This window comes from Ammodytes marinus, assembly GCF_949987685.1.
Source record: "Ammodytes marinus genome assembly, chromosome: 18".
Classification (NCBI taxonomy): Eukaryota; Metazoa; Chordata; class Actinopteri; order Uranoscopiformes; family Ammodytidae; genus Ammodytes; species Ammodytes marinus.
The window spans coordinates 7874075-7901105 of record NC_137222.1 but is presented as its reverse complement, the minus strand read 5'-3'; the positions used below and the strand labels follow the sequence as shown (position 1 = coordinate 7901105).

The 27031-nt window shown below is 40.1% G+C and overlaps 2 protein-coding genes across 3 annotated transcripts in view; both read left to right on the top strand.

Moving 5' to 3' along the window:
- csgalnact1a (chondroitin sulfate N-acetylgalactosaminyltransferase 1a) overlaps positions 1-12166 on the top strand; it is a 32124-nt gene extending 19958 nt beyond the window's left edge. The window contains exons 5-8 of the mRNA XM_080046159.1: positions 6574-6752; positions 7498-7592; positions 7860-7941; positions 10259-12166. Coding sequence (XP_079902285.1) covers positions 6574-6752; positions 7498-7592; positions 7860-7941; positions 10259-10554 — 652 coding nt within the window. The 3' untranslated portion in view covers positions 10555-12166. The remainder of the gene's footprint in view (positions 1-6573; positions 6753-7497; positions 7593-7859; positions 7942-10258) is intronic.
- Positions 12167-13715: 1549 nt separating this feature from the next.
- Positions 13716-25632, top strand: plpp1a (phospholipid phosphatase 1a). Of its 2 annotated transcripts, none has more exons than XM_080046853.1 (6): positions 13716-14251; positions 18697-18848; positions 20606-20886; positions 23124-23181; positions 24819-24995; positions 25492-25632. In XM_080046853.1, the coding sequence occupies exons 1-6, from the start codon at positions 14194-14196 to the stop codon at positions 25609-25611; spliced, it is 846 nt and encodes a 281-aa protein (XP_079902979.1). In that variant the 5' UTR covers positions 13716-14193; the 3' UTR covers positions 25612-25632. The 2 variants fall into 2 exon arrangements, with proteins under 2 accessions (XP_079902979.1, XP_079902978.1); XM_080046852.1 differs by lacking the exon at positions 18697-18848 and adding an exon at positions 17157-17311.
- Positions 25633-27031: the final 1399 nt, after the last annotated feature.

Below are 27031 nucleotides of genomic sequence, written 5' to 3'. Positions count from 1 at the left end.
GAGCAGAAGTAAGAGGAAGGTACAGTCAGTGCCAGCAGAGTGTCGTTGGATGGAGCACACTCTTAACATCTTTTTTTTTTCAGCGGTTCCGCCTTGAACTCTTTTAAAGCTTTCTATATTCTTCTCACAGCACAGGCGAACAATGCGACCTTCAGTTATGTAGCCGCTTATCTGGATGTGTATCAGCCTATAATCAACCCTATACTCCACTTACCTCTTTTCTTTCTTTTGTCTGGCTTTCAGACTGTAGTTGAAATGAATGGGACTCAACTAACCATTATATAGGACCCGCACAGACACACACACACAGTGTGTACGCACAGATACAATCTCAGACTGCATATTGGCTCCCAGAGGAAGTTGCATGCAATTGGGCTGCAACTGAGGGTTATTTTTTTCTCTACTGCCTAGAAATTGTTTCAGGAAAATTCATAATTTCTTTAGTTTGTTAGGTGGCAAAAATAATGGAAGCTGTGATTGACAGGGTGTCTGATTTTCCCCATTCTGTGTACCACTACTTTTTTCTCTTTGAATTCAAATTATCAATACTTTGCAGGAGAAACAGTTGAACATGTGCGCCAGTATTTTCATTGATAGACGTTATTACTAGTTAAGGCAAATGCAAGGGCACAGACATACCCTTGCATTTGTGAAGGACTGAACCAATTTTGGGTAATTTTAATGGATAAATGACTTGAAAGTAATCCACTTTTACAGTTTTCCTTTATCAACTGTCACAATAATTGACAGATTGTCAATTGTCCTCCTAACCTATCCTAATGCCAACTTTTACAAGTTTAAAAGAAGAGCTGAGGATGGTATAAAACCTCCTCACTACCAAGGTCAACAATTCCAATTTAATTACATAAAGAAACAGTTCAAGTGCAAGGGCACACACACACACATACACACACACACACACACACACACACACGCGCGCGCGCGCACACACACACACACACACACACACAAACACACACACCCCCCCCCTTCACTTACAAGCAATTCGATATCTCTTCCCAGGAATGATGGCATCATTAGTGGCAGATCTGTTTCTACACCGCCCTTCCAACAAATTAAATCTACGTCCAGAAAGTGGTTAGATTTGTGTCTTATCACAAATAACCTCCAGCCATTTGTGCTTTTTTTTAAACATCACATGCATTCACACTCCCAGCCTCTTGTGAGCACGTGTCCTTGCTAAAATTCTTCAAAAAAAGGCATTTAAATTGAGGCGTATTACCCATGAGTCCACCAGTTTCCAACCCTTATCAACTTCTCTTTGGGGATTTGATGAGGGTAAAAAAAAGTGTGTATTATTTGTGTGTTTATTAAAAGCCAAAGCAGTTATACTGAACCCAAACCCAAAAGAAGTCGGATATACGTAGTGTCGGAGATGGAAAGCAACGCTCCAGAAAATCCAAGCCTCAGTCTTCAAGCATTCCGCCAGACACCAGATATGTTGTTTAAAATAGATAGGTTTTGCTGCTAGGCTTCCAAGTATATCGCTCACACTTGAGTACTTCAAAGCTTGAACTTGGGCTCAAACCATCGGGGTGGGGGGGGGCAACGTCAAAAACGATGTAAGACAAAGAAGAAGAGATACAAGAGGGGGAGGGGGAGAGGGAGGGAGAGGGAGAGGGAAAGGGAGGGAGATTGTGTTTTCAGTATGGGGTAAGAATGAGTGATCTGTTTTAAAGAGATAGGAATAGCTATACTTTGCTTCAGGCTCAAACGGCGAGAAAGGAAGTTAGTGCGGAGAAGTGTGAAGATAAGGTGGGAGAGCCAAGCTAAGTTGGGGCAGATTTTTCCAAGGGTGGAAGACAAGGGGTTTCAAAGGAAGGAGTGGGTTGAGATGAAAGTGAAGGATCCGAAAGAAGGGCCGACAACAACCATTACCTCATGTTCCTGATGCACCATCTTATAGACAGCCTCTCCGACAATTTACTTTCATGTTATTGTGATCTTCTATGCAGTTCACTGACGGGTCAACAGCTCTCTGGTGAAGAGCCTCCGACAGCTTCCGAGGACAAGAGAGGATAATGACGACCAGTAGTTGACTGAGAGAAGATTACGAGTGTATGAAATGACAAACAAATCATATAGGGGGAGTTTTGTAAAAAAAAGACGTCCATTATTCGTTCTGAAGAGAGTGTGTCTTTACAGACCGCCCGTCAACCCGTTCTGCTAAATTACTGACAACTTGTCCTGTTGCTTCTTGCTTGAAGACGGAGCCTGAGCGAGATCATAACAAGCCTACTTTTTTATAGCTCGCACTACATGCGCATACTGCTGATTCTACCAGCTCGCTCTATAGCAGAAGCTTCTTTTTTTCTTCTTGTTATCCTCCTTCTGCACAATAGCCCAGAGAGATTACACCAGCTCTGTACACAGCAGGCAGGTTGACAGGCAAGCGGGAAAAAGGAGATTTTTAAGATTGATCGCTGGCACAAAAAAAGAGAAAAAGAATCGCAGGTAGAGGAGATCCAACAACTGGCTTTGCTGCATCAGAAAACAGAAAGATGTTGAGGAAATGTAAGCAGCTTATGGGAAAACTACCTGAATACAATGTGTGGATTTTGCCCCATTCATTGTCAATAGGACATTAGCAAATTCACTTTGCAAATTGTAAGGCATTGTGGGATTTCAGGAGAAAATAAATGCATTGGTGGGTTAGGAAGTTAGTCTTGAGCTAAATGCTATCATCTGAATGCTAACAACCTCTTCATAGCGATGCTAACATCTGAGCTAATGCTTCATGATCTTAGTTTAGTATATTAGCATGCCAACGTCTGTTGGCTAGCTTAAAATTCAATGACCAATGGGAATTAGGGCTGCTTTTGATTAGGCAATATATTAGGCCATATATTGTGATATTTATTTCCATGATATCTGTATAATTTTCCAGCCCAAAAAAAACAATTGTTTCGTATTAAATGGGTTGTGAACTGGAAGCAGCATGGCCAACATAGATGAAAAAAATTGGAGTGACCCCTTCCAAATACAAACGTAAATATTGCAATATATCGCAATACACATTGTATCGCAATGTATCGTGGCCCATTGTTTAGTGATACGTATCGTATAGTGAAGTCCTTGCCAATACCCAGACCTAATGGGAATGTTCTTAGTTTACCAGTTACAGTATTGGAACAATAGAACATGGTGCTCGAGGATAGGTTAAAGGTTAATGAAGTGAGTAAAATTCATCATGATTGGGGCATGAAAATGTTGTACAGACATTTCCCTCATAACCACAGGCCAACTCTGTGGTAAAGATGTCAGAAAAGACAGCTTCATCAGATTCATCCTCTGGGGGTGCATGAATGTTTTTACAAAATGTCTTGGCAATGCATTTAATAGCTGTTGTGATACAGAGTGGTGGGTCAACAAACCGTGCAACATTCAAACCCTTAGAGCATTGCCAGTAGCATGGCTCAAAATGCAATATTCATCATTGCATGACTGGTATATCTCAGAACCGTTTTCAAACTGGAAAGAAGCCTGGATATGGCCACATATTGGAGCTTACGGTCCAGACTTTTGCACCATATCTGCAGTCAGTCCTCGAGCTATAACAACACCCGAGCAAATAGGCAGAAATGTGTCCGCAGAGGCACAGAATCACAGAGAAAAGAAATGAGACACTGAGAAAATCTGCTCTCCCCTCCCTGTCCTGAGCAGAACTAACAGGATCAAGCCTGCTGCTGGGACGCAACATGACAGCTCTTTACGGCCTTCTAACTCTGACACAATTTCAACAGTTTAGCCCCGTAATAGGTACCAAACATCGGCACACACACAGAGTAAACAAATTGGTTATTTTGAGACCATAATAATGGGGTGATGACGTCTGTGGGTAAGAAGGAAGGAAAAGAGCAGAATACAAAAAAAAAAGTGATTTAGAAAAACAAGGGCAACGCCGGATTTAAGAAGACTTTTCCACTCTACACACAACAGAAGAGCCTGTGTTCGTATTTTGGGGCTTTTAAGGACTTAGAAAATGGGTAAACAGCTAATGTGCTCAGGCCAGCACACACACACAAAGGGTGGATTAATATTTAATCGACTTGGAAATAGAGAATCCCTGGAAACGGACTAGAGACAATTACATTTCGCTATACATAACATAGGCCTATGTAATCAGGAAAATATCACCACCATAAAACTACTAATTAATTATTTATAACTCAAAATGTGAATAGACACAGCTGAAAATTTAAAAATCCTTGCAGGGAACTCAAATGGCCAACTTATTAGAATGGAGACCGGAAACAGGCAGGGAAAACCTGAGGCGGTCCAAAGGTAACACACAATCCTCCTCCAGTAAGCAGTGCACCTTTAGTGCTGACAGATTAACACGTTATATAGTATCTTGTTGGTTTAATCTGTTTCAAAAACCAAAATGTAAAAGCAAATATAGCCGGTAGGTGGATTTATTTGCCTGTGGAAACACCCAGGCTAGCTGCTTCCCTTTAGCTTCCCGTCTATTTAAACAGCAGCAGCATCATATCAGCATATCTCATAGCCCCATATCCTCTCTATGTGTATATTAGGTGAGGAATACTGGCTCACAAAAACAGATTTCCCTCCGTTTGTATTTCCCTCCCAAGTGAAATACATTAAAATCTTCGGCGGAATCCAAACTGTTTAATGCCCAGACGTACAATATGGCTATATGAGAATGCCCCTACTGAAAGGCTTGTGATATTGGTTTTAAAGGAATAACTCTTGTTTGTTTACTTGCTAAGTCGATACCACTCTCATGATTGTAGCTAAATATGAAGCTACAGCCAGTTGCTTGTTACATTAGCTTAGCTTATAGGATAAAAGGCTAAAAATTGTGAGGAAAAGTTATCACAAATAAATGTTATATATATATATTTTTTTTGATTTTTGTGATTTGAATTTTTACATTTTGATTTTTGTAGCGATTAAACACACAAGTATTAGCCTTATGTGTTAAAAAATCTTTATTTCATCACCTTTATTTATGTTAATTTGCAAGATATAAAGGTTTATATTTGCTTTTACAGTCACTTAAACTGCCCTTAGTTTTCTCTCTGTGTCTGACAGATGAGCTTCCCGGCCCTTTAGAGCGGAGACTGAATTGACGGCTTCTGTTTTGAGACAATCAAAGCTATTGTGCTCTGCCTCATCTGCCATCTGTAGACAGTTTAGTGCCAGCGGCCGGCTGGGTCAGTCTGTTTAAACTGTGAAACAGGTCGACTCTGTTTGGATTCATGAAGTGTAGACTTAACGTGGAGCCTGGATTTCTGTCGTCAGATACGTATATCGACTGACAGTGTGCGGACAGGTGCACAAGGACATCTTAAGGAATAAGCACATAAGTTGTGTCTAGTGTTTATGCTGCTCAGACCATGGATTAAATGGTTTGATTTGGTCTTATTTATGGGATAGGCTGAAAGGATGGGGGCGAGACAGAGGCTTTTACAAAGTTATACACATGAATAAATACGCTGGAATACTCTAGTCACAGAGATCACACACATTCTCTCTCTCTCACTCTCACTCACTCACTCTCCCTCCCTCTCACACACACACACACAAACACACACAAACACACACACACACACACACACACAGTTAACAGTTTAATGGAAATGTGGGAAGCATGATGATTCAAGCTGCCTCTGGCAATAACAAACTGACCGTGTTTCCTCTGGTGATGTGGTTTCCTCTAACAAAGCTGTGTATGTATGTGTCTACCTGCTCTCTCTCTCTCTGTGTCATGTCTCTCCTTCTCTCTCTCTCTCCCTCTCCCTCCCTCTCTCTCTCTCTCTCTCTGTACTGTTTCATATGTCAGCCAGCATCACATTGATAAAGGAAGAGGTCATATAATCCTAGAGACAGTTTTTCCCTTTGTGTCTTCCATGTGAGGCCGATGTGAGCATGTCTGCGTCTGTGCACGCATGAGTAATGGATTAGTCACTAATAGCGAGAATTATTACGGTTAAGGGAACCAAAGCCGTTTACAGCTGTCTACATGTGGATCCAGCTGTATACTTTTCCTGTCATCACCTCCTTGAGAAACTTCAGGCCAGTGATGGAGGAAGCTATGTCGTCCCGTGCAATTAATGTTTGGTGTCAATTAGAGAAAAGAGGGATTACCGTTTGGAAGAAGATTGAGAAGATGTTTTGATCAATGGGTGGAAAATAATTGAGGCATGAAAGGCAGAACATTTAGGTTTACAAGGGCGAGATAGACCCACGTGTAAAGCCAGGGGAAACTTAAACTGTGGCCCTATTTGACCCTCAGGCTCCCACCACTCTGCTGTGTTTCAGTGCCAATTAGATACAGCGCATATGGCAGCTTCTCCAAACGAACCAGGAGTCCTATTAAGAAAAACTTTACGGCCCCATGTGTGCCGTGCTTACGGTAATTTGATAAAACACAAATTTACTTGGGAATAGGGCACAATTTTTGAGCGCCATATCAACTGATAAAATATAGATATTTTAACAGGATTTTGACAGTATCTAAAGTGAAAAATATCTTTATAATCCTCCGTTAAATTGCGTCTGGCTCTCTGTCACTCTGTGCCTCTGCAGGGAAGCTAATTTTAAGAACTACACTCTAATGCAGCTGGACGAGGAGTTTTCTCGGGGCCGGGGTCTAGATGTCGGGGCCCGAGCCTGGAAGGGTGGAAACGTGCTGCTCTTCTTCTGCGACGTGGACATCTACTTCAACGCAGACTTCCTCAACACCTGCAGACTCAACACGCAGCCCGGTGAGACACACACACACACACACTACGGCCTGAGCCCCTTTAACATATGAAAAAACGGACAGGGATAACATTAGAGGTGTCTTTCTTACAAGACAGATTGCAGATATCTTGGATTAATAATACATTATGCATTTGTAGGTTTTAATCAGGTCAAATCAGTTCCCCCAAACAACCCAATACTCATTTGTAGATATTTTTAAGTGAATTGTGACTTAAAGTGTCATATCTTCAATTCAAAGTATTTCCGATGTAGTTTTGACTTGTCTCCGGTTTCAGATATCTACAATTGAATTTTGATTAATATTTTAGCTTTTCAATTAAGATATCTTTAAAAAAACTTTTTCTAAATTAAAGGTATCTCCAATTGAAATGATGACTGTTCAAAACTACACTGAAGATATCTACAATTTGAGGTTTTGACTCGTCGTAGTTTTAATGCTCCAAAACACTCACATTCACTTTGAAAAGTGAAAAAAATGTAATTACAGATATCTTGTCAAAAATGCTCTGTGGATATCTGTAATGGGAATCACATCATTCAAAAGATAATCAGACAGCATGATGATTTCTGTGAGATGTCTTGAACTATTATTGCAACTGCTCAATTTATTAGTCGCCCATGACAAGTCAAAATGCCTTAAATGTATAAGAGTAGGTCATTTAAGAGGTGAAACCTATTAAAAACACTAATTCCCATCAAATCACTGCCTAGTTGTCTGACGCCATTGTCTCGTTCTTTTCTCAGGTAAAAAGGTCTTCTACCCGGTGTTATTCAGCCAGTACAACCCCGCTCTGATCTACGGAAGCGCTGAACACATCCCGCCTGTGGAGCAACAGCTGGTAACACACACCAATCCATTACATTTTCTTCCCTTTTTCCCCTTTTTCATTCACTCTGAGAGCCACTTGTGGTATACATATCAGACTCGGGTCCGCGCTGCATTGCTGTGAGGTTTTAAGAAATATTTCCCCGTCTCCAGCTGGTCTGTGTACAACTCCACAGCAGCGTGCGCCTCTTAAAGCGGCTCCCAGCATGTGTTGAGCTGATGTGTTTCTCTGCTCGTTAAACTCTATCTGAGAACTTGTGGTTCTTTCCCTTTCCCGTAGGTGATCAAGAAAGACACAGGGTTCTGGAGGGATTTCGGTTTCGGCATGACCTGCCAATACAGGTCCGACTTCATCAACATAGGTAAATATTACTGCAGCCATTCCCGTCACAACATCTTAGCAATGCAGCAATTTATAAACAGCTCCGCATGGGGGTTGGTTGATTATCTGAGTAGTTGTGTTACCTAACCCAGGGTAAACACAAGCTTCCTGGGATGGCTCCCTGGTTTATGCACACTGCTATGGTAATGGTGCCTCAGCTTAATGGATATGAAAAACATCATAATGCAAATGGTTCAATACTACATTACTTTTCCCTAACTGGGGGGAGTTTTTACGATATTACTCTGCACAAAACAGCTCTGAGCAGCAGCAGCAGAAGCATCATATTAGCATATTTCATATCCCCACGTCCTTTCCATCAGTATATTAGATGAGGAATACTGGCTCCCAAGACGGATTCACGTCAATCTAGTTTCCCCTCCAAAGTGAAATAAATTAAATGCTACGAATTTGGTTTTATTGTTTAGGGCCCAGACACACACAAAGGTATGCAGCTGCTTTCAATGAAATGCCAAATTGTTAAGCAAAGTTCAGAGAAAGGAAAATGGATTTATATTTTGGTAGAAACACTTATTCACTTTTATGCAAATACGTGTATTTGTGTATGGAAATAGGTGATGTGTAAAATGACTTTGATTCAAGCGTCTCATTAAATCGTTTTATTAAACTAATTTCCATCGACCTTAGCAAGAGTAGCTGTTGCGTTGGTAACAGCTAAATGGTATCGACATGAATGAATGAATGAATAAAAAAATAAACAATAAAAGAGTTGATCGATACCACTCTAATGTCTGTACAGTAAATATGGAGCTGCAGCCTGGTGCAGCTTAGCTTACTGTAACACAAAGACTGGAAGCAGTGGGAAACAGCTAGCTTGACTCGGCCCAAAAAATTGATTAAAAAACAAACACATACCAACACCTCTACTGCTTGCTTATTAACACTTTGTGTGAAGAAAAACAGCATTCTAACCCAACAACATCTGTTCAATGTGAGGTGACAAAGCCCCAAAGAGCTATAACAAAATTTCAAACTGAAAGTCTTAGATATACAGTATCACCTCAACACATACAGGAGATTGCTGTCCATACGCCTACTCTGTTTCTTTTTGAACATGACAACGAAGATTCACTCACATTACAAAAGTATTTACTTCTTCCACCCTAAACCACTTTCCCTACCAAATGCTGGTGTCACGTCAGATCAGAAAACGCTCTTTAGGAATATAATTGAGAAGACTTGTTTATATATCGTTTGTTTATATATGTTAAATGTACACTTTTACCGGGGTTATGTGATAACTTTATACAGAGCCAGGTGAGCTGTTCCTCCCACCTTCAGTTGTTATGCTAAGCTAAGCCAACAGGTTTTCTGTCTGCAGCTTCATATTCACCACACAGACATATCCATTTTTTCTCATCCAATTTTCTCATCCAACTCTTCAGAAACATTACAAAACAATATGTTATTCAGGCCATGCACACACACACACACACACACACACACACACACACACACACACACACACACACACACACACAAACAAATCAGCGTTTCATCTGTTGGGTTTAAATTCCTGTCTTATCTCTGTTCTGTTTAGCCCTTGGGCAGGAGGGAGGCAGACACAGACAAACTAAATAATCCAAATAAAAATGCAGAGAGACTCAATGTGTAAACAAAAAGCATACATGACATGAGTAGTTTAGACGTTTAAAGAGGCAGGTTTAAACATGCCTGGTCTGGTCATCAACTGTTTGGAAGTAGTCGGTCCAAAATGAGCGCCCCTCTCAAGAAAACTGAATATGTTTACATACTGAAGACTCTAATCAGGATTCATAGTCAGCCTTCCTTTGAGAGGTAATTGCTTCGAAATGTTTGCATATCAAAAGGTTTTAAAACATTACATAACACCACATTCTATGAAGTTTTATATAACACTGAGTTTCCCGTCCGCTGTCTTGTTTTTTTATTTTATTTTTTATTATCAATTAAAATTCTATTATTTTTTAATTTAGTTTTTTTGTTGTCTGTTTTTTGTAATTACGTATGTTTGCTACTGGATGTCTGACTTTCCTTTGGGATCAATAAAGTATCTATCTATCTATCTATCTATCTATCTATCTATCTATCTATCTATCTATCTATCTATCTATCTATCTATCTATCTATCTATCTATCTATCTATCTATCTATCTATCTATCTATCTATCTATCTATCTATCTATCTATCTATCTATCTATCTATCTATCTATCTATCTATCTATCTATCTATCTATCTATCTATCTATCTATCTATCTATCTATCCATCTATCTAATCTATCTATTTATCTTCAGGGGGTTTTGACATCGACATCAAAGGCTGGGGTGGTGAAGATGTCCACCTGTACAGAAAGTATCTCCACAGCAACCTGCTAGTGGTGCGAGCGCCTTCCCGGGGCCTGTTCCACCTGTGGCATGAGAAACAGTGCGCTGACGAGCTCCCTCCGGACCAGTACCGCATGTGCATGCAGTCCAAGGCCATGAACGAGGCCTCGCACGGCCAGCTGGGCATGCTGTTCTTCAGGCACGAGATCGAGGCTCACCTGCGCAAACAGAAGCAGCAGCAGAACTCAAACCCTAAGAAGACTTGAAGACTGGTCGGATGCTGATCAAGACAGTGACTGTAAATCAGCTGATTGAAGCAAAGATTTTTAAAGGAATAGTTCAACATTTTGGGACATTTTGTGTTTTTGAAAATAGTTCCTATTAATGTCAAACTATTCTTTGAATGACAAATGTGAAGGCATTTTAATTTGCTCAAGGACTAAGAGCACTTTGTTGAGAAGAAAACATGATGATTTAAACATGATTGAACTGCTTGAGTATTTCCTCTCGGACAGGAGTGGACTTTTTGTTGGATATCAATCAACGGATCTCCCGTCTGAAATGCCCATTTGTACTTAAACGTCCATTTGTAACTTTACAGACAAAGACACAGAACTTAAGCGTGTGCTATGACCCGTGTGCCTTCTGTGAATGAAACCCAAACACTTTCTCCTCAGCATGGCAGGAGAAAAGTGAACCGGCCTACAGGTTTTTATATGTAGGGAAATAGGGCCACCTAGTGGACTAAGAGTGAACAACTTGTATAAACAATGAAGGACTTAAAGCCTGGAAAAGCCTTGTAAAACTTATTTTTTTCTTATAAATTATTGATAAGTAATTTTCATTCCTTTATTTAAGTTTGTTATTATTATTTTTGTAAATTCCACATTTTATAAGGATTATGATTCCTGATGCAGTTGTTGCCTGGACAGTATTATGATAAGGACGTGATAAAGATGCTTACCAGTCAAAGAACACTTTACAAAGTCAGAGTGCAGTTACAAGAAGAAAAAAGAGTTAAGTTTAAATGCTGGATGGACAACTGAAAGAATTGAACCCATACAACACATGCAACAAACACATATTTCAATTGATGTGCCCTTTGTACTTAAGCTGCATAGTTACTTATGTGTCTATAGCAAAGTACACAGCCAAAGTACAAAACACTGCAATTTAGATTGTTATAGGTCCTGAATTGCATGCAACTGCACTTTGCCTTTGTATTCCTCAGTTAAATTCGTTTTTAAAAGATAAAGTAGTGATGCCCAAAATGTAACAAAAGATAAGCTTCTTTTTTCAATGTTTAATTTAAGACAAAACATTATGTTGGTTAATTTGTGTTTTCTGTCTCATAACTCATTAAAAAAAATATTGATAAATAGAGGAATGAGTTATTGACTCACAGTAATATTGTAACTGACCCGACATTGACGATGACTTAACTGAAGTCAGAATTTATCTAAATGTTTTTGTGACTCTTGTGTTATAAATATACACAGAGAAAATGTGACATTATGTGTTACTGAGCTGTCACATAAACTGTAAATGTTATAGGGTTTTTTACATTTGTTTTAATATATTCTCCCTTCTATATTGATCTCAGCACTTCTTCATTCCTTGAGGCAAAACGAGCTGTTGTTTTTTGGTGGACGACCGAAGATGTGAAAAAAGGCACTTTCTAAATCGTGTTTTTATTGTTTGCCATTGAAACATTCCTTGTAATTATATACCCAATTAAAGTTATTTTTTCACTTCATGTAAATCAGTTGAATAAAACATATTTGTGCATTGTGTATTAGTTTATTGCGATGTGTTTGCTTATGTTGTCTGCTGTATTTAGCATGTCCAATCCAGCTTTAAGCTGTAATGAAAGACAGCTATTAAAGATAATATTAAAATTATTGCTTGTTTATTACAGTCAGTATTGAATAATAAAATCAAATATTTTGAACTAAATTCTTATTCAAATAAATACATATATACCATAAGGTGTAAAATGATCCCAAATATTTGTTAAAAATGTTGTCTTACTTAATGACACTTAGTTATTTGAGCAATTGTCTGAATACTTTGGGCGTCCAATCCATACAAAAAGCCTCTTTTTGTCAATAAAACAGAATCACATGAAGTGCATAGAAGATCATGTCAGACAAATAAACTAAACATTTTAATCAGCACTGTGTTGGATTGAGCTCACTCTCCTTAAGTGTGGCTGCACCTGTTAAAGGACATGTGTACATGAACATTCAATCAGGGTTTGCTCGCTGCAATCAATCCTCTTGTCAATGCAGGTCAGTGTTTTGGACAATTATATTTTGTTTTATTTCAAATTAAGAAACACATCTTCGGATAGATCAAAAAAGAATTGGAACAATGATTTAGCTCGTCATCATGCTATTATTTTTGTTTCCAGAATAATTTTAGTATTCTGTAATTGTAACTTAACCACCAGAGCACTAGATGGAAACAGTGAGCTAATAACAATGTCAATTGTGCAACAGACAGAAGTCTTCTGAGGTCACTAAATACCTTTAAAAAAAGTTTTAAATTGTTTGTTCACTTTTTGGCTTATTTGCTGTGAGTTAGTTAGCTCAGCTTAGCACAGTGATAGGAAACAGAGAGGAACCACTGTCCCACAAAATCACTGATTAGCACATATGCCACTATAGTCTATAGTTTACAGTTACAATTGTTGATATAACATATTTAAATACATCTGTTAATACCACAAGGCACGGCAAGTTTATTTCTATAGCACAATTCAGACTCAAGGCAATTCAAAGTGCTTTAAAGGGGCATGAAATACATCAAGATTAAGAATAAAGAAAGGCGAATGTAAAATATGATAAAACATTTGAAAGCGAAATGAATAAGAAAAAAAGTGTTACAGGTTAAAAGGGATCTTACCTAGGGCTACGTTTCAGTAACACTATTCTACTGTAGGCTACAGCAGGTATTCTTTATTCTTGGTTTAGATGTTTTGTCTCTTGTATGTTGTATAGGCTATTGTTGGATGGAGTTTTTTGTATTTTAAACAAACAAGATATAATATAATATAATATAATATAATATAATATAATATAATATAATATAATATAATATAATATAATATAATATAATATAATGTAATGTAATGTAATGTAATGTAATGTAATGTAATATAATATAATATAATATAATATAATATAATATAATATAATATAATATAATATCAGTAACTTCCTGGAGTTATCCAACAGACAGGACGGTAGCCTGTTTATCCTGTAACATTTGACTTTTCTTTCGAGGTTTTGTAAAGGCACGAATCCCTAACGGAGTAACGGAGTACTGTCCGATATTTCCGCTAGCACGTGAATGCACCAGTCATCCAGGCCCAGCCAGACGCTGGGGTCACTGCTGCTGCAGCTTTCCGGGTCCGACTGACGGCTCGTGCTGCACACTGCCTGTTACCGCACCGACTCCGGGCAGGTGTCCGTGCTAATGAACGTGAAAGGGAGCATCTGATTTATACAACCTCTTTAAACCCAACATGACACAGTCAGACCCGCGAGGCTATCGGCGCTGCTGCAGTCCACCTCCACCCAAAAACAACAACAACTACACCATCAGCTGTAGAAACGGGGAGACGCGGTATTTCTCCTCTTGATGTGCGCGTTTCTTTCCCCGGTCCTGTGCGCACCTTAGCAGGGCTCTTCGTTTTGTTGTCTTTATTTATTCATTCATTTTAGCCCGTTTGCTTTAATACTAGGCTATTTCCTGACCTCACGCGCTCAATCGGAAACAGACCGCAGTAGTAGTGTGCTACAGCAGCAGCGACGTCCTAAGGAGGAGCATCCCCCCGGTGTTTATAGCAGAGGACGCACCACAAAGCCAGGGACTCGAGACACAGACACACCAGAGGAAACATGTTCGAGGCGAGAGGAATCCCCTTTGTCCTGTTGGACATAGCCTGTCTCATCCTGGGTATGTAGGCTTATATTTCAATGACTTTTTAATGAGGGCTGTTTTGCTGGGGATGTGGATGTAGACAGACATATTTGTTGATCTGATACAATCCTTCTGTTTTCGGATATTCAACAGCATGCCATGCATCACGTGAAGCCAGGGAGTGGTGAATGGCCAGTAGATGTAGCCTACTGAGACACTATTATTTTAACTTCTAACGGTAGCCTACCACCAATCAAATGATATGTGTATATTATTGCGATATCTGGATTAATTTGGTTTTTCTAATACAATTAAAATGAAGAATGGCATGTTCCTTGAAAAATATGTAATACATCTTTAGATGAACTATAGCAAGTCTAATTCATATCACAAATTGTTATTGGCCTATGTTTCCTAAGTTTGAAGTTATTTGTGTTAATTTAGGCTGTCAAATAGCCTAGTTACATTTCATTTGCCTTAACATTTCTACTAATCTAATCAATTCAAGGTTTTGCTGGGTAACTTTGTCTCATGGCAATGCTACCCTACACGCTATGTTTTAGACCCACTTCCCAGCACTGACTCAGCTCACCTCACTTTGCTGGTTCATGTGTAACCTCATGTCTAAAGATCATTTATTTGGAGGTCGGTGGTATTCAACTCTTTCCTGAAACTGTGTTCAAATCAACATATCTGTGGACCGCAGCACGTCAGAGCGCTTCTCAAGTCTTAATGTCACATCTAAAAAACCCAGTTTCAGGTCTTAAACCAATGATTTGAACGTGTGGTGAATGATGTTTCTCTCCTAGTCTACAAGTCTTCTATATATTTGAATATACATTGTGAAAGTGCACACAGAGGGCCTGCACAGTTTTCTATTGTGTAGTGTAGGCACAGTGGTTGTCTCTGAGGCTTTAGTGCTTTTATAATCTGATTATAAATGATTGATTTGTTCAAGGACTTATTCAATTATAGCTTCCCTTGCACAGTCCCCCTTTGTCCCATACAATTAGATTGTAGATTTGTTTGTGGCATAAAATGGAGTCTTTTTGTTTTAAATATCAGATCCAGACTATATTTAAAAACATCGAAAACATCGTAATAGTGGGATAATAATGATTGTTTTACAGTTTATGGTTCTGCCTATTTCTAAAATCTTTAAAATGACATTTAGACGTTCTCATTAATAGAACAATCCAGAATAGGCCTATACTAATATGGTTTGTTTTCTTGAGTGGAGAGAGGGGTTTTAAAATATTACCAAACCTCCAAATCTACAGACTTATTTTATGTTGCATCACTGTGTAAGTGCCTTGAAGCAGCAGAACACGTGTGCAGTGAGCGGCAGCGGTTATGACTGTACACGCTCAGAGTACTGTTTGAAAGCAAACTTGATTATTCTGCTAATGAGACAACGCTGTTGGACCATAACCAAGCATCCAGACCCAGGCTGTCTCCATTAGCAACGCACGGCTTTTTGTGTCTTAACATGTACTATACATACACACACACACACATACTTAATAACAGTGAGCCTTTATAAGTGATCTAAAATCTATAATGGAGAGAGAATATTTGTCCTGGCTGTCTTACACAGCTGATTTATCAAAGTTTTTAAAAGCAAACTACTTAGCAGGCTGCCTCGAGTCTAGATAAAAGATGAATTGTAAAATAACCAGCAAGTATTCATGTCTAGATATCCACAATTATTTCTTTGTGTCCCTTGATTGCACAGTTATAGACACGAGACCTAAATTTAAAGTGTGTCTGGGCTGCTTGCTGCAGTTGGAAAGTGACTTGTGTGTCCTGCAGTTGGCATTTCCAGCTGTTGTGGCCCATCAGCTTACAGTACAGCTGACTGTTTCGACAACTGCCAGACAGAAACATCCAGACAGAATGCAAACACACTTTATAGGACTTTGAGGTTCTACGTTCATGTGATGTGGCTTTTTAATGTGCCCCACAGCTCAATAATAGACCCTCATTTTCTGCTTCAGTGGACCCCCAACTGCTTCTTCTCCCCCCACTAAACAATGGGCTAAACGGGCCAAACAGCCTGGAGAAATGACAGCAGCATTGCACTCACACTGTGGACTGTCAAAACCTGTTAGCATAACCTGTTATCTTCATGGTATTTCATCTATAGGGAGGTAGCTTAGCTGTGTCCACATCTCCCTTCAAACCAATGTGAGTCGGTGCTTCCAACAAGAAGAAAAAAAAGCTTAGCAATCCTCCCGTGCTGAAAATCTGCCCAAAGATAACATCATCTGTATATGTGTCATGATGATGTCACTGCTGTCAAATGTCTTCACTGTGTGTGTAATGCGTAACGTTGAACTCACATTTTCTGAGGCTTAGTGTCTAAGGATATGACTGGCAGTATTTTGTGTTTTTCTTACTGTGAACAAATGTCACACACATCATGTCCCAGCCCTCCATTGTTGTCCAGTTCTATTCAAAACACATCACAGATCCACACTGTTGCAATGGATATCATGTTCCTCCATTACAATGAACGTGGTGGAGTCGCTTCAATTCACTCCTTTTTGTTATGTGTTCCCAGCAGTTTAAGGAAATGATTTAGCCCTTTTTTATCATAGCTTATATTTTTGTCATGTGTTTTTGAATATTTACATCTTAGGGACGAATGGGCTTGGGGCTGAGGCAGACTAATATATTGTCAATGAATTTGATGAAGATAAGGAAAATATAGAATAAAGCCAGCCTCTTCCTTTAACCAATAGAAAGAGTTGGGGTCCCTCACTTCTGACACAAAGATTTAATGATGGAATTTGTAGCTCCCTCCTATCTCTTAATTCGATGTGAAAGATGACAGATTTGAAGACCTCAAAAGCACTTTTCCTGGGATCCTTCTCTTCCTCTGCTACTATCCCTCTTTCCCCATGTGACTTCTTCTTCCTCCTGATCTCTCCGTCCACAGGAGGTCTGCCTCTGGCGGCCTTTAACCTGGGTAAGATCCGCCCCTATCAGAGGGGCTTTTTCTGTAACGACGAAAGCATCAAGTACCCTTTCCACCACGGCACCATCTCCTCCACGGTGCTCTACACTGTGGGCTTCGCTCTGCCCATTAGCTGTGTAAGTAACAGGTAGAAGTTAAGTCCCTTGACCTGTCTCCTGGAAAATCTGTTAACTGCAGGTGTAACTTATAACTTCTGGGTTTTTTGCGAGGTGTGCCAAGGTGTTCCGCTCAGGTATGCGTGCAACCCGGTTCACTGGCACACCTTGATGGAAAACAGCCGTTATAATTGTTATCAGCTACACCTGTGTATTTCCTGCGACGACATGTCAAACGACATGAGAACTGTATGGGACTGACAGAGCTGGCAAAACCAAAGTATTTCCACAGCCTCATTTATGATGTGTCCAGAATGTCCTGTTTAATTATACAGATCATAATTCAAACGGTTGGGGAGCTGCTGCAATGGCACGGCTACCTGTTATTGAAACCAGATAAGCATGTAATGTTTTATTCAGTACACTGCTGCTGTTTCTCGTCTCAGTGTGAGGTTTGTTTTGGCCAACGTCAGCTCTCTCAGTCGCTGGAGGCCCAGGAGGATGTCCACTTAAAAACAGGCAATACAAAAGCAAAGCAGCCGGAGTAAACGTGTCATCCTGTTGGGTTTACAAAAAATACACTGCCCTTGAACGTATTTCTTTCAGCTTTCTGCTTAAAAAAATGAGACCCCATTAATCATACTGTAGACAATCTCAGTTTCATGCAAAAATTCCCAAACCACAAATTATCCAAGGAAGAATGTAGAGACTCAACATGCACTTGTATAACTTGCAAGAATACTAACCCTAACACTTCAGTGCTAGACGTTCATTAGGCAAAACTGATTCTCCCTTGCATTTTCTATCTGTAGCTGCTGTTAATTAGTGCAACAGACATGCAGCCTGCGTGCTGAGTCGCTGTGCTCCCTAAAATAGCTGGAATGCTCTTCTGGAACTGAGGGGATTGTTTTTTTGGAGATCGACGGAGGCAAGAAAGGGCTGCTGCTGCCGGTGTGTGTGTGTGTTATGTTACTGCTTTGTGGTTTTGGGGGTTTATCACTTCACTTGCATCTCTGCCTATTCTCCTTAACGTCATCAATCACATCATCATCATTCAGTCCCTGCTAAAGGAAATATGTGGCAATGAAGTCCGTTTTAGGAAGGTTTTTGTATGTGTGTTGGTTTGACTTAAAGATTCGATGAAGAAGAAAAAACAATCCTTGGGTATAGATGTTATTGTTGTGCTATTCAGACTGACGTTTCTCTGTTCACATCCACTCCTTTTATCAACACTAACCATTAACGTTTGCACACCCATGTTCCTGAAAGTTGGCGAGGATGCCATCGCCGCCCCCTTCAGAGGATATGAGATGTTCTCACAGGGCTGCTTCTCCTCCTTGCATGATGGGTAGACATGCTCTTGTAACCTGTATTTTTTTTCTCTCTCTCACTGCTTTTTCCGCCAGTTGGACTCCCATTTGCAATTCTCACTCTGCGACACAGTCCTTTCCGCCGAGGTTTTTTCTGTAATGACGATTCAATCAAGTACCCCCTTAAAGAAGACACCATAACCTATCAGTTGTTAGGAGGTGTAATGATACCCGTCACAATACTCACTGTAAGTGCACCTGTTTGGTCTTCTGTTAACAGCTCTCGTCTGTGCTTTTCTCACCGTCTCTGTGTCCTGCTCACCTTAATCCACCTTTACCCTTTTAACTTCTCTCTTTACGATGCATGTTTGCTGCTGGATGTCCTGCAATAATAATAATTTGGTGTTTGTTTTTGATTGCTTTAATGAGCCACTCCTTACACTAACTGAAAGTCAAGTTGCCAACCACATGTTCGTCGCTTAAAACTATAGTGCTTAATGTTTAAATAAGACACAAAGTTGATTAAGCCACCACAATTGACCAGCTCCAAAAAGCTTTCTCTGTATTTCTCAGTATGGCAGCGTTAACAAACTGGTGTCACCCCCTGACACTGGCCCAGGAGCGCAGTAAAATCCCAAGAAGCGCCCATGAAATTGTTCTGGACGTATAGCAAAAAGTATTAAATCCACGCTTGATCACCTAGGTCTTACCTCATGTAGATGCGCCGACAGTTGTGTTGGAATTTCTAATGGGGGCAACAGAAGTTACGCACTATAGCTTTAAAGTTAGAGTAAAAAGAAGGTGACCTGAGGCCGGCATTTATTTTGAAACTCAGCCCCTAAGTAAGTCTGCAGCTGCTGCATTAGTTTGCTGAAAGACACTAAATATGGCAGATGTGAAACTCTTCACAGGCAGCTCAGCGGTGACCTCGGTCAGTTGATGCTGACTGGAATTAGGAAAAATGGGATAACAACAAGGGAGACTCAGTCATTTCAGTACATAAACAGTGCAAATGTCTAAACGTGCAAAGTTTAACAAAAACCTTTTTATCTTCAAGAAGAATTTAAACAAAGCTGACAACCGGTCTAAGTTTACACACATACCTTCTTCAGCTGCAGCAGGAGAAGGTAAAGCAGTTCTTTCAACTGGAGCCAACAGCTTTTTTAGTTTAGAGCCTCTGGGCAGGTGGCAAGAATGAACACATGCACGTGCACCTGAACCACAGCATTCCCGAAGAATTTATGAGTCATGCCTCTGACGTATCACTTACATTATGAACACACACACACAAATACCATGAGATCCTTTCAATTAGACCTTTAGATCATCCGACACATTTATATACATGTGTATTCTTTTTTGAGTGGACATCATCCTGTGGTTGTGATACTTTCAAAAATATGTACAATTTCAAAACATCCTCTATAATGTTCTGGAAAGTGTAATTAAAGGGATAATTTGAAATTTTCGGGAAACAAACTCATTTGCTTTCATGCCGAACATTTGATGAGAAGATCAATACCACTCAAATATCTGTCTGTGAAATATGAAGCCAGGAGATGCTTAGCTTAGCTTAGCATAAAGACTGGGAACAGGTGGAAACAGCTAGCAGAATGTCTACAGGTAAAAACTCAAACATGTTATGTCTTGTTGAAATCCATAGCAACAGTGGTGCTGGTGGGCCTGTTTCCCTGGTTTTAAGTCTGCATGCTAAGCTAAGCTAACTGGCTGCTGGTGCTGCTTTGTTTAGTGTAAAGACATGAGAGCAGTGTTGACTTCTCGTCGCTCTTGGCAACAATGTGCATAATATATCCCAAAAAGGTCAAAATATTGTTTTAAACACTGTTGGAGTAAATTCATTATTTTACTTGACTTGTTATTTTAGACCCAGTGTTTCAGGGAATATTGCTGGTTCTGATGTTGTAGATTTCAATCAATCTCAACTTCATCTTGTGATTTCTGCACAAACCTCTCACCCTGTATCCTTCCCCTTTCTTCCCTACAGATGATCTTTGGCGAGTGCCTGTCAGTTTATCTAACCCGCCTCAAATCCAAGTCCTCTTTCGGAAGCTACCTTGCATGTGTTTACAAAGCCGTGGGCACCTTCCTTTTTGGTGCCGCGATGAGCCAGTCTCTGACCGACATAGCCAAGTACTCTATTGGCCGGCTCAGGCCGCACTTCCTGGATGTGTGCAAACCTGATTGGACGGCCATCAACTGTTCAGCGGGGGCTTATATCGAACACTTCACCTGCACTGGAGACACCAGAATGGTTAATGAGGGCAGGTAGGCATCTGTATAGCTTACAACTTCAGAAATTAATAGATTATTGTTGTTGCAATGATTAATTGATTGACAGTATTATAAACTATTTTGATTGCTGAAGTGCCTTACTAATCAAAAATGAATATTGAACAGCTGATTTGCATTGTCATATTTGATAGTAAAATGAATAGTTTGGTTGCAAGCTGTCAACAATGATCACTTTAGTCAAAGGGTCATTCTAACAGCCTTTGTCACTGTTTTCAAATATTCTATAGACAAAATGACCAACAATAAAATATTCAGCAGATTAATTCATGATGTAATGGTCAGTAATTGCAGCCCTAGGCGGACTAATGAATTAGTTGCTTAATGATTTCAAATGTTTGCACTCCAGGCTCTGGTTTTGTTTGCTCAGCAGATTAGGGAAATCTGACAGAAAAGCCTCAAACTTCTGTGTGCTCTCCATTGTTTTGTAACGTGCTGCTCACGGTACAAAGAGCAAAGGTTAAACATGTCATCGAAAAACCCCACCGACAATCCTGTTGTTGGTGGGGGCCGCTCTGCAAAGTTGCGCAACATTAAGTTCTGTTGTCAATACCTGCAGTGCACACTGATGACGTAAAGAAAGAAACGAGATGCAAGGATTGAGTAATATCCGGAATGTAAAGCTTATTTTGATGGACGCCTGCAGGCCTTATCAGCTCAGAGCAGAAGGAAGTATAGAGGGAGGAGAGGATATCCACCAGCACGACCAGCGAGTAATTATTGAAAGAAAAAAAATAGTGACGTCAGCTGTGCCGATTGTATTAGGCAGAGTTTATGATGGCTTGTGAGGAACTTTCTACTGTATTGTATGTTCACTTAAAGGTAAAGTGGGTTTTTCTGCTGATAAGTCAGAGTTAAGGTTTTACCTCAGCTGCTGTCTTTGGGTCTGGGGGCTGAGTGGAAAGTTGCCCAACCACCCACCCTTTAGCCCTCTGAGCTAGCTACTGCACATTTAGCCGGGCGTGGTGCACGTTCATTGATATTTCCTGGAGCCACATCCCTACTCCAAAGTATGTCATGATTGTTTTTAATGTAGCATAATAAGATAAAAATTTATTAGCAAGGCAGATATCCAAGATGAATGTACGGACAGCTTCTATGTGTGGCCTTCTAGTCGTAGTCGCTCTGATGGAGCCAATAGGTGCGGCATGATCATCTTACTGTAATATGATTCCTCCCTGGCTTAGTTTAACTTCCCCTGGAGAGAAGATGCCTACTGCCAGAGCTGTGTGTGGGCGCGCTGGTTTGCATTTCGAAGTCAAAGATGCACTCTAAAAAATATATATTGCTTCTCTCAGGAGCGGGGGAATAATAGACAAACATGTCTTTCATCCCAAGGGGTGCTATTAATTGAAAGTCATATGCTCTCACAGGGTGTGACCAACTGTTTAGTGTGATGCCACAGTGGATTACAGCATTATTGTTGTATTTGCCAGTGGCGTGTTCTAACCAAGGTCTGTGGGTTATATAGGGTTATACCTTAATTTTTTTTTTAAATAGTGGCCATGCCTTTTCATCTCAGTCAGCCCAAGAGTGACCTCCACCAATGGGACTCAACAAATTAAAAAAGCAAAACAAGATATGTGGACACTACAGCGCTAGCACAGCGGAAAAAAACTCAAAACCAATGATAAAAACTTTGAATCTATGAAGTGGCTCATGGTAAAATCCATGGAACAGCTTTTTCGTCAGTCCATATTTGTGATTGAAGTCATAGTGTCAAGAGTGGAACGGCAACAAACCAAATTGAACAGGTGTACTGTCATATTAATCAGTGTGTATTCTTAGCTGTTGCTGCAGTTGTGGTCCAGACAACGATATTAAAAACACAGAACTGTTATTAGAAACGGGAAGTAACTAAGGCTGGAAGGAAAGGGGGGGGGCGGGTAGGCTGTCCACCACATCTATCAACATCCCTTTTCCAAAATGCAACAAAAGCCCCCTTTTCCACCTCAGGAAACTTCATAGGAACTAGGAACCTTTGGAGGAACCTTCGACCGCAGGAACCAGGGTCTACATTTAGTTCCTGGGTAATTGATTTACCCTCGAAAAAGACCCTACTAGTCCTAGCCTACTTTAAAAAGGTTCAGGAACTTTGGCGCTGGGACTGCCCTGCTGAAGATGTCTCATAGTCTCCTATGTTGTTTGTTTTGCTACAAATAAATTAGGGACATAGCAAACTGATGAGCTATGCTTTTGTCTTTCCTTTGCAGGCTGTCGTTCTACTCTGGTCACTCCTCTTTCTCCATGTACTGCATGCTATTCTTGGCTGTAAGTATCCGAACCAGTTACACATTGATCTGCAATCATATCATTCAGTATTTACCGTTAAGTCTGTGTTCAAAGGGAGGCTGTCCAAGGAATAGTTTGACATATGGGGAAATATGCTTCTTGGCTTGTGAATCTGTACACAAATGTAAAGATTGGGGTGTTACGGGGAGTGATGTTCTGGACTGCTTCTTGGCAGTGCAGTGACTTCCCCATAGCCTAATGCCAAGTTCATGGATGTCTGTCTGGTATAATGTATATAGTTACAGCCAGTTAAAATAAGCAGGAAGACTGGAAACAGGCCAACTTTATAGAAGATAGGCCTTGAGCATCTTTATGAGTGAAGTTTGCAGAGAAGTAGATGTTGCAAGTGTTGGGCAGAACCAGGCTAGCTCTTTACCCATGTTTCCAGACTTTGTTCTAAGCTAAGCTAAGCTAACATTCTCTTGGCTGTAGCCTTTCATTTAAAAGGCAGATATCAGAGTGGGATCGATCTTCTCATCTTGTCACTCTCAAAAAGCACATTTAACTATAGGCTATATTGGAAAATGTCAAACTTTTGCTCCAAATGGAATAACCTTGTAGGCCTATTTGATAGACATATCAGGCTACACAAATTTGGTATCAATCTTTTCGTCTAACTTTTGCCAGGACAGCGAATAAGTGCATTTCCAAAATATAGAAATGCTTCTTGGAACTGCAGTGCTTTGGTAGCCTATTTCTTTTTATACCCTTAAAACATTTCTAGATGAAAGTTGTTATGAGGCTTGAGTCCTTGAGCCCCCCTCCCTCTGTTGTGTTTGTTCAGAGCTGATTTTACTGTCCAGCCCTGATAAACTTTATGGGGCTGCTGATTCCATCACCACCAGCAGACCTATATATAGACACAGGGACAAAGTCCTAGCACCAACATGAAGTGAAAATTCAAATATGCGAAACAGCAGTCGACATTGAGACGTTTACCTTCAAACCCTGGAGGGGTTTTCTTTTTTTTTCAATGGCATAATGTGTCAACGAGGGAAACATGGATCCAGCTGAAGCGGATAAGCTTGTTTGTCCTTAATGGAGACAGAAGGACGAGACAACACCTTGTTATCAATACAAACAAAATGAAGTGTATGCCACAAAGGAACTTTAAGTCGACCATAGATCCCAGTATGACAGATCAAACTGCGTCATTTTCATGTCATGATCAGATTATGGATTTTGTTCCTGACAACAAACAGTTTAATCATAGGCTATCAGTGAAACTGATTATTTAAAAGTCAGTTTGACGGAGTGGAATGTGGCCTGCAGAATACTCTTGTGCACTTTTTAATTTTTTTTTAACTCAAGGGTGTAGCCTACAGAGGGCTGATAACTGTGACCATCAAAAGGGGATGTTTATTTAATTCAGGGAATTTTTTTATAACTGTTTCCTGCACGATAACATCTCTGTGGTGCTGTGTTAAAGGAAGTGGAAATAAGTCATGTGCAGCCAAGGAAAACTGCCTGCGACAAAGACCCACAAGGCCACAACACTTCAAAAAACATAATATGTCCCTGTTTTTGTTCAAAATCATCCACAGTGTCATTTATTTTTTGTGAATCTAAAGAAATCTGCTCTACATTTTAATAAGCATGCTCCTCTTCTCTCCCAGCTCTACCTGCAGGCTCGACTCCAAGCTAAATGGGCGAGGTTGCTGAGACCCACCCTTCAGTTCTTCCTGATCGCTGCCACGATGTTCACAGGTTTGTCAAGGGTGTCGGATTATAAACATCACTGGAGCGATGTGCTGACGGGACTCCTGCAGGGTGCCCTCGTGGCGCTTCTAGTGGTAAGGGATGGCTCTCAATCATGTTACATTTTAAGGAATAAAGAGTTTTCTGCTGGCACCTAAAATATCCAATAAGAATTTTAGGCCTTAAAATATCTGAAAATTACTTAAATATGACAGGTCCTAAAAAGTGTTATGAGTATCAAGTAATTGTTACTTTTATAAAGTGTTTTGGGGGAAAATGTGTTCTTCATGCTGTAAAAAACTACAAAACCAACATAAAACCACAAAATTTGTGTTGAATGTGAATTCATTCATTTACAATTTTTGCAAGTGGTTCAGGAATTTCATTTCCTTGCACATCTTTATTGCCAGTATCGATGCTAAATAGATCTTAAATTGCATTCACAACGGTATTAAAAAGTGTTAAATATCGGGAATGTATATTTAAACAAACATTAAAAGGTTGTATGGATATTTGTCTCCCTCTGCAAGAAAGTGGAAAGCATCACCCTCGAGAGAAAAATAATTAAGTCCCATTCCCTGTATCTTTCAGGTATTCTTCGTGTCTGACTTTTTCAAGCCACCCGTGGAAACCCATAAAGAGGAAGACATCCCTCACACAACCCTACAAGAGACCCCCACCAACGGAAACCACTTTGAGAGTCCCAACTAAGCTACTGGAGAGGAGGCAGAGGACAACCCCGGGCCTCTGCTCCGTCTCCCAAAATGAACACCCAGGATTCCCAGCTGTCTAGCCTTTTAACTCACGCAAAATTCTCACCTGATGCCCTGCATGGATTTACAGTGTACTTGAGTCTTACTCCAAGGAAGCTAGTGGATCAGTTCCTGAAGCTACACCTCAGGCCTATTCAGTTTTTAAGACTTTATTTTTAAAAGGGGCAATTTGCTGTCGTTGTCCACCGATTCTCCAACTGGAAGGACTAGTGGGGAGACTACCTGTCCATGCCTTGTTCAATTATGCTTAAGTGACTGACACAAATGTGCGTTAGGGGCTAGAGATTCTGTAAATACAGGAAACAAATTTATTCATGTATTTATCTACTGAGCTGGCGGAAATGCAACCACTAAAGGGTCTCACCACTGCTGGGAGAGAGAGGGTTGGAAACCTTTGAATGTAATCTTGCTTTGTACTTTTCCTGACCTGGAGTCAGTCAGCTCACGGATCTGATCTTAAAGGTCAGTTTTAGGTAGACCCCCAGCTCCCAGAGAGTCTCATAACTTTGCTGCCTTAAGTCCAGTGTTTATTCAAAAGGGCTAATTTATACAAGGAATGTTTGCTTCTCAAGGCTTGCACTCGCTGGAGGGCTAAATGACCCTAGACCAGAGGGCAACACTGCTTCACATGCAGAGCTGCTGACTCCAGGCCGCCGCCACTGCAGTCTCATTCTCAAACTATCTGAACTCCATATAGTCAAGGTGGAGGAGGCTTGACTTGTATCACGTTTGGTTAGAGTTGAAGAGTAGACTCCAGTTCAAGTGCCGTGTTGCCTTTGCTGGACTGCTAGTGCTGCTATCACAGCTCCCTGTGTATCAAAGAACTAATATAAAAAAAAATCAAGTGAACAGACAACTATGTACTTTTGCATAATCTGTATGTTCAAATAAATGATCATACAGACTTTTATTGAAAAAAAAAAAGTTACAAATATGTACACATTTTTAAAATAAGAAAAAAGAGGAAACATGAAGCCATTTCACTTATCAACATGGACACAAATGAAACATAAGTGTTGTATGTATTATGTCATGAACCGTCATGTAGAGTGAAAGCATGACTTCTATCGTGTACTCTCTGCCGGATTTATCAAAAGTATTTGTCATATTTTACGCGCCACTATGCTCATGTAAGCAGAAACAATAAAAGCATGACTGTCCAATGTGTTCTGGCAACATAGATGCTTTCGCCTAAAAAGGAAAGCGTTTGCATCCTCAGACAAATTTCACTCATTTGTATAATGCAAATCTCAACGTGGATAACACGACTCCACAGGACAAAACAAGGTTCAGGTAAGTTGTCCAGAAGTGAAAAAACATATCAGAAAAAAAACAGGTGTGGGAGACTAATATATAAT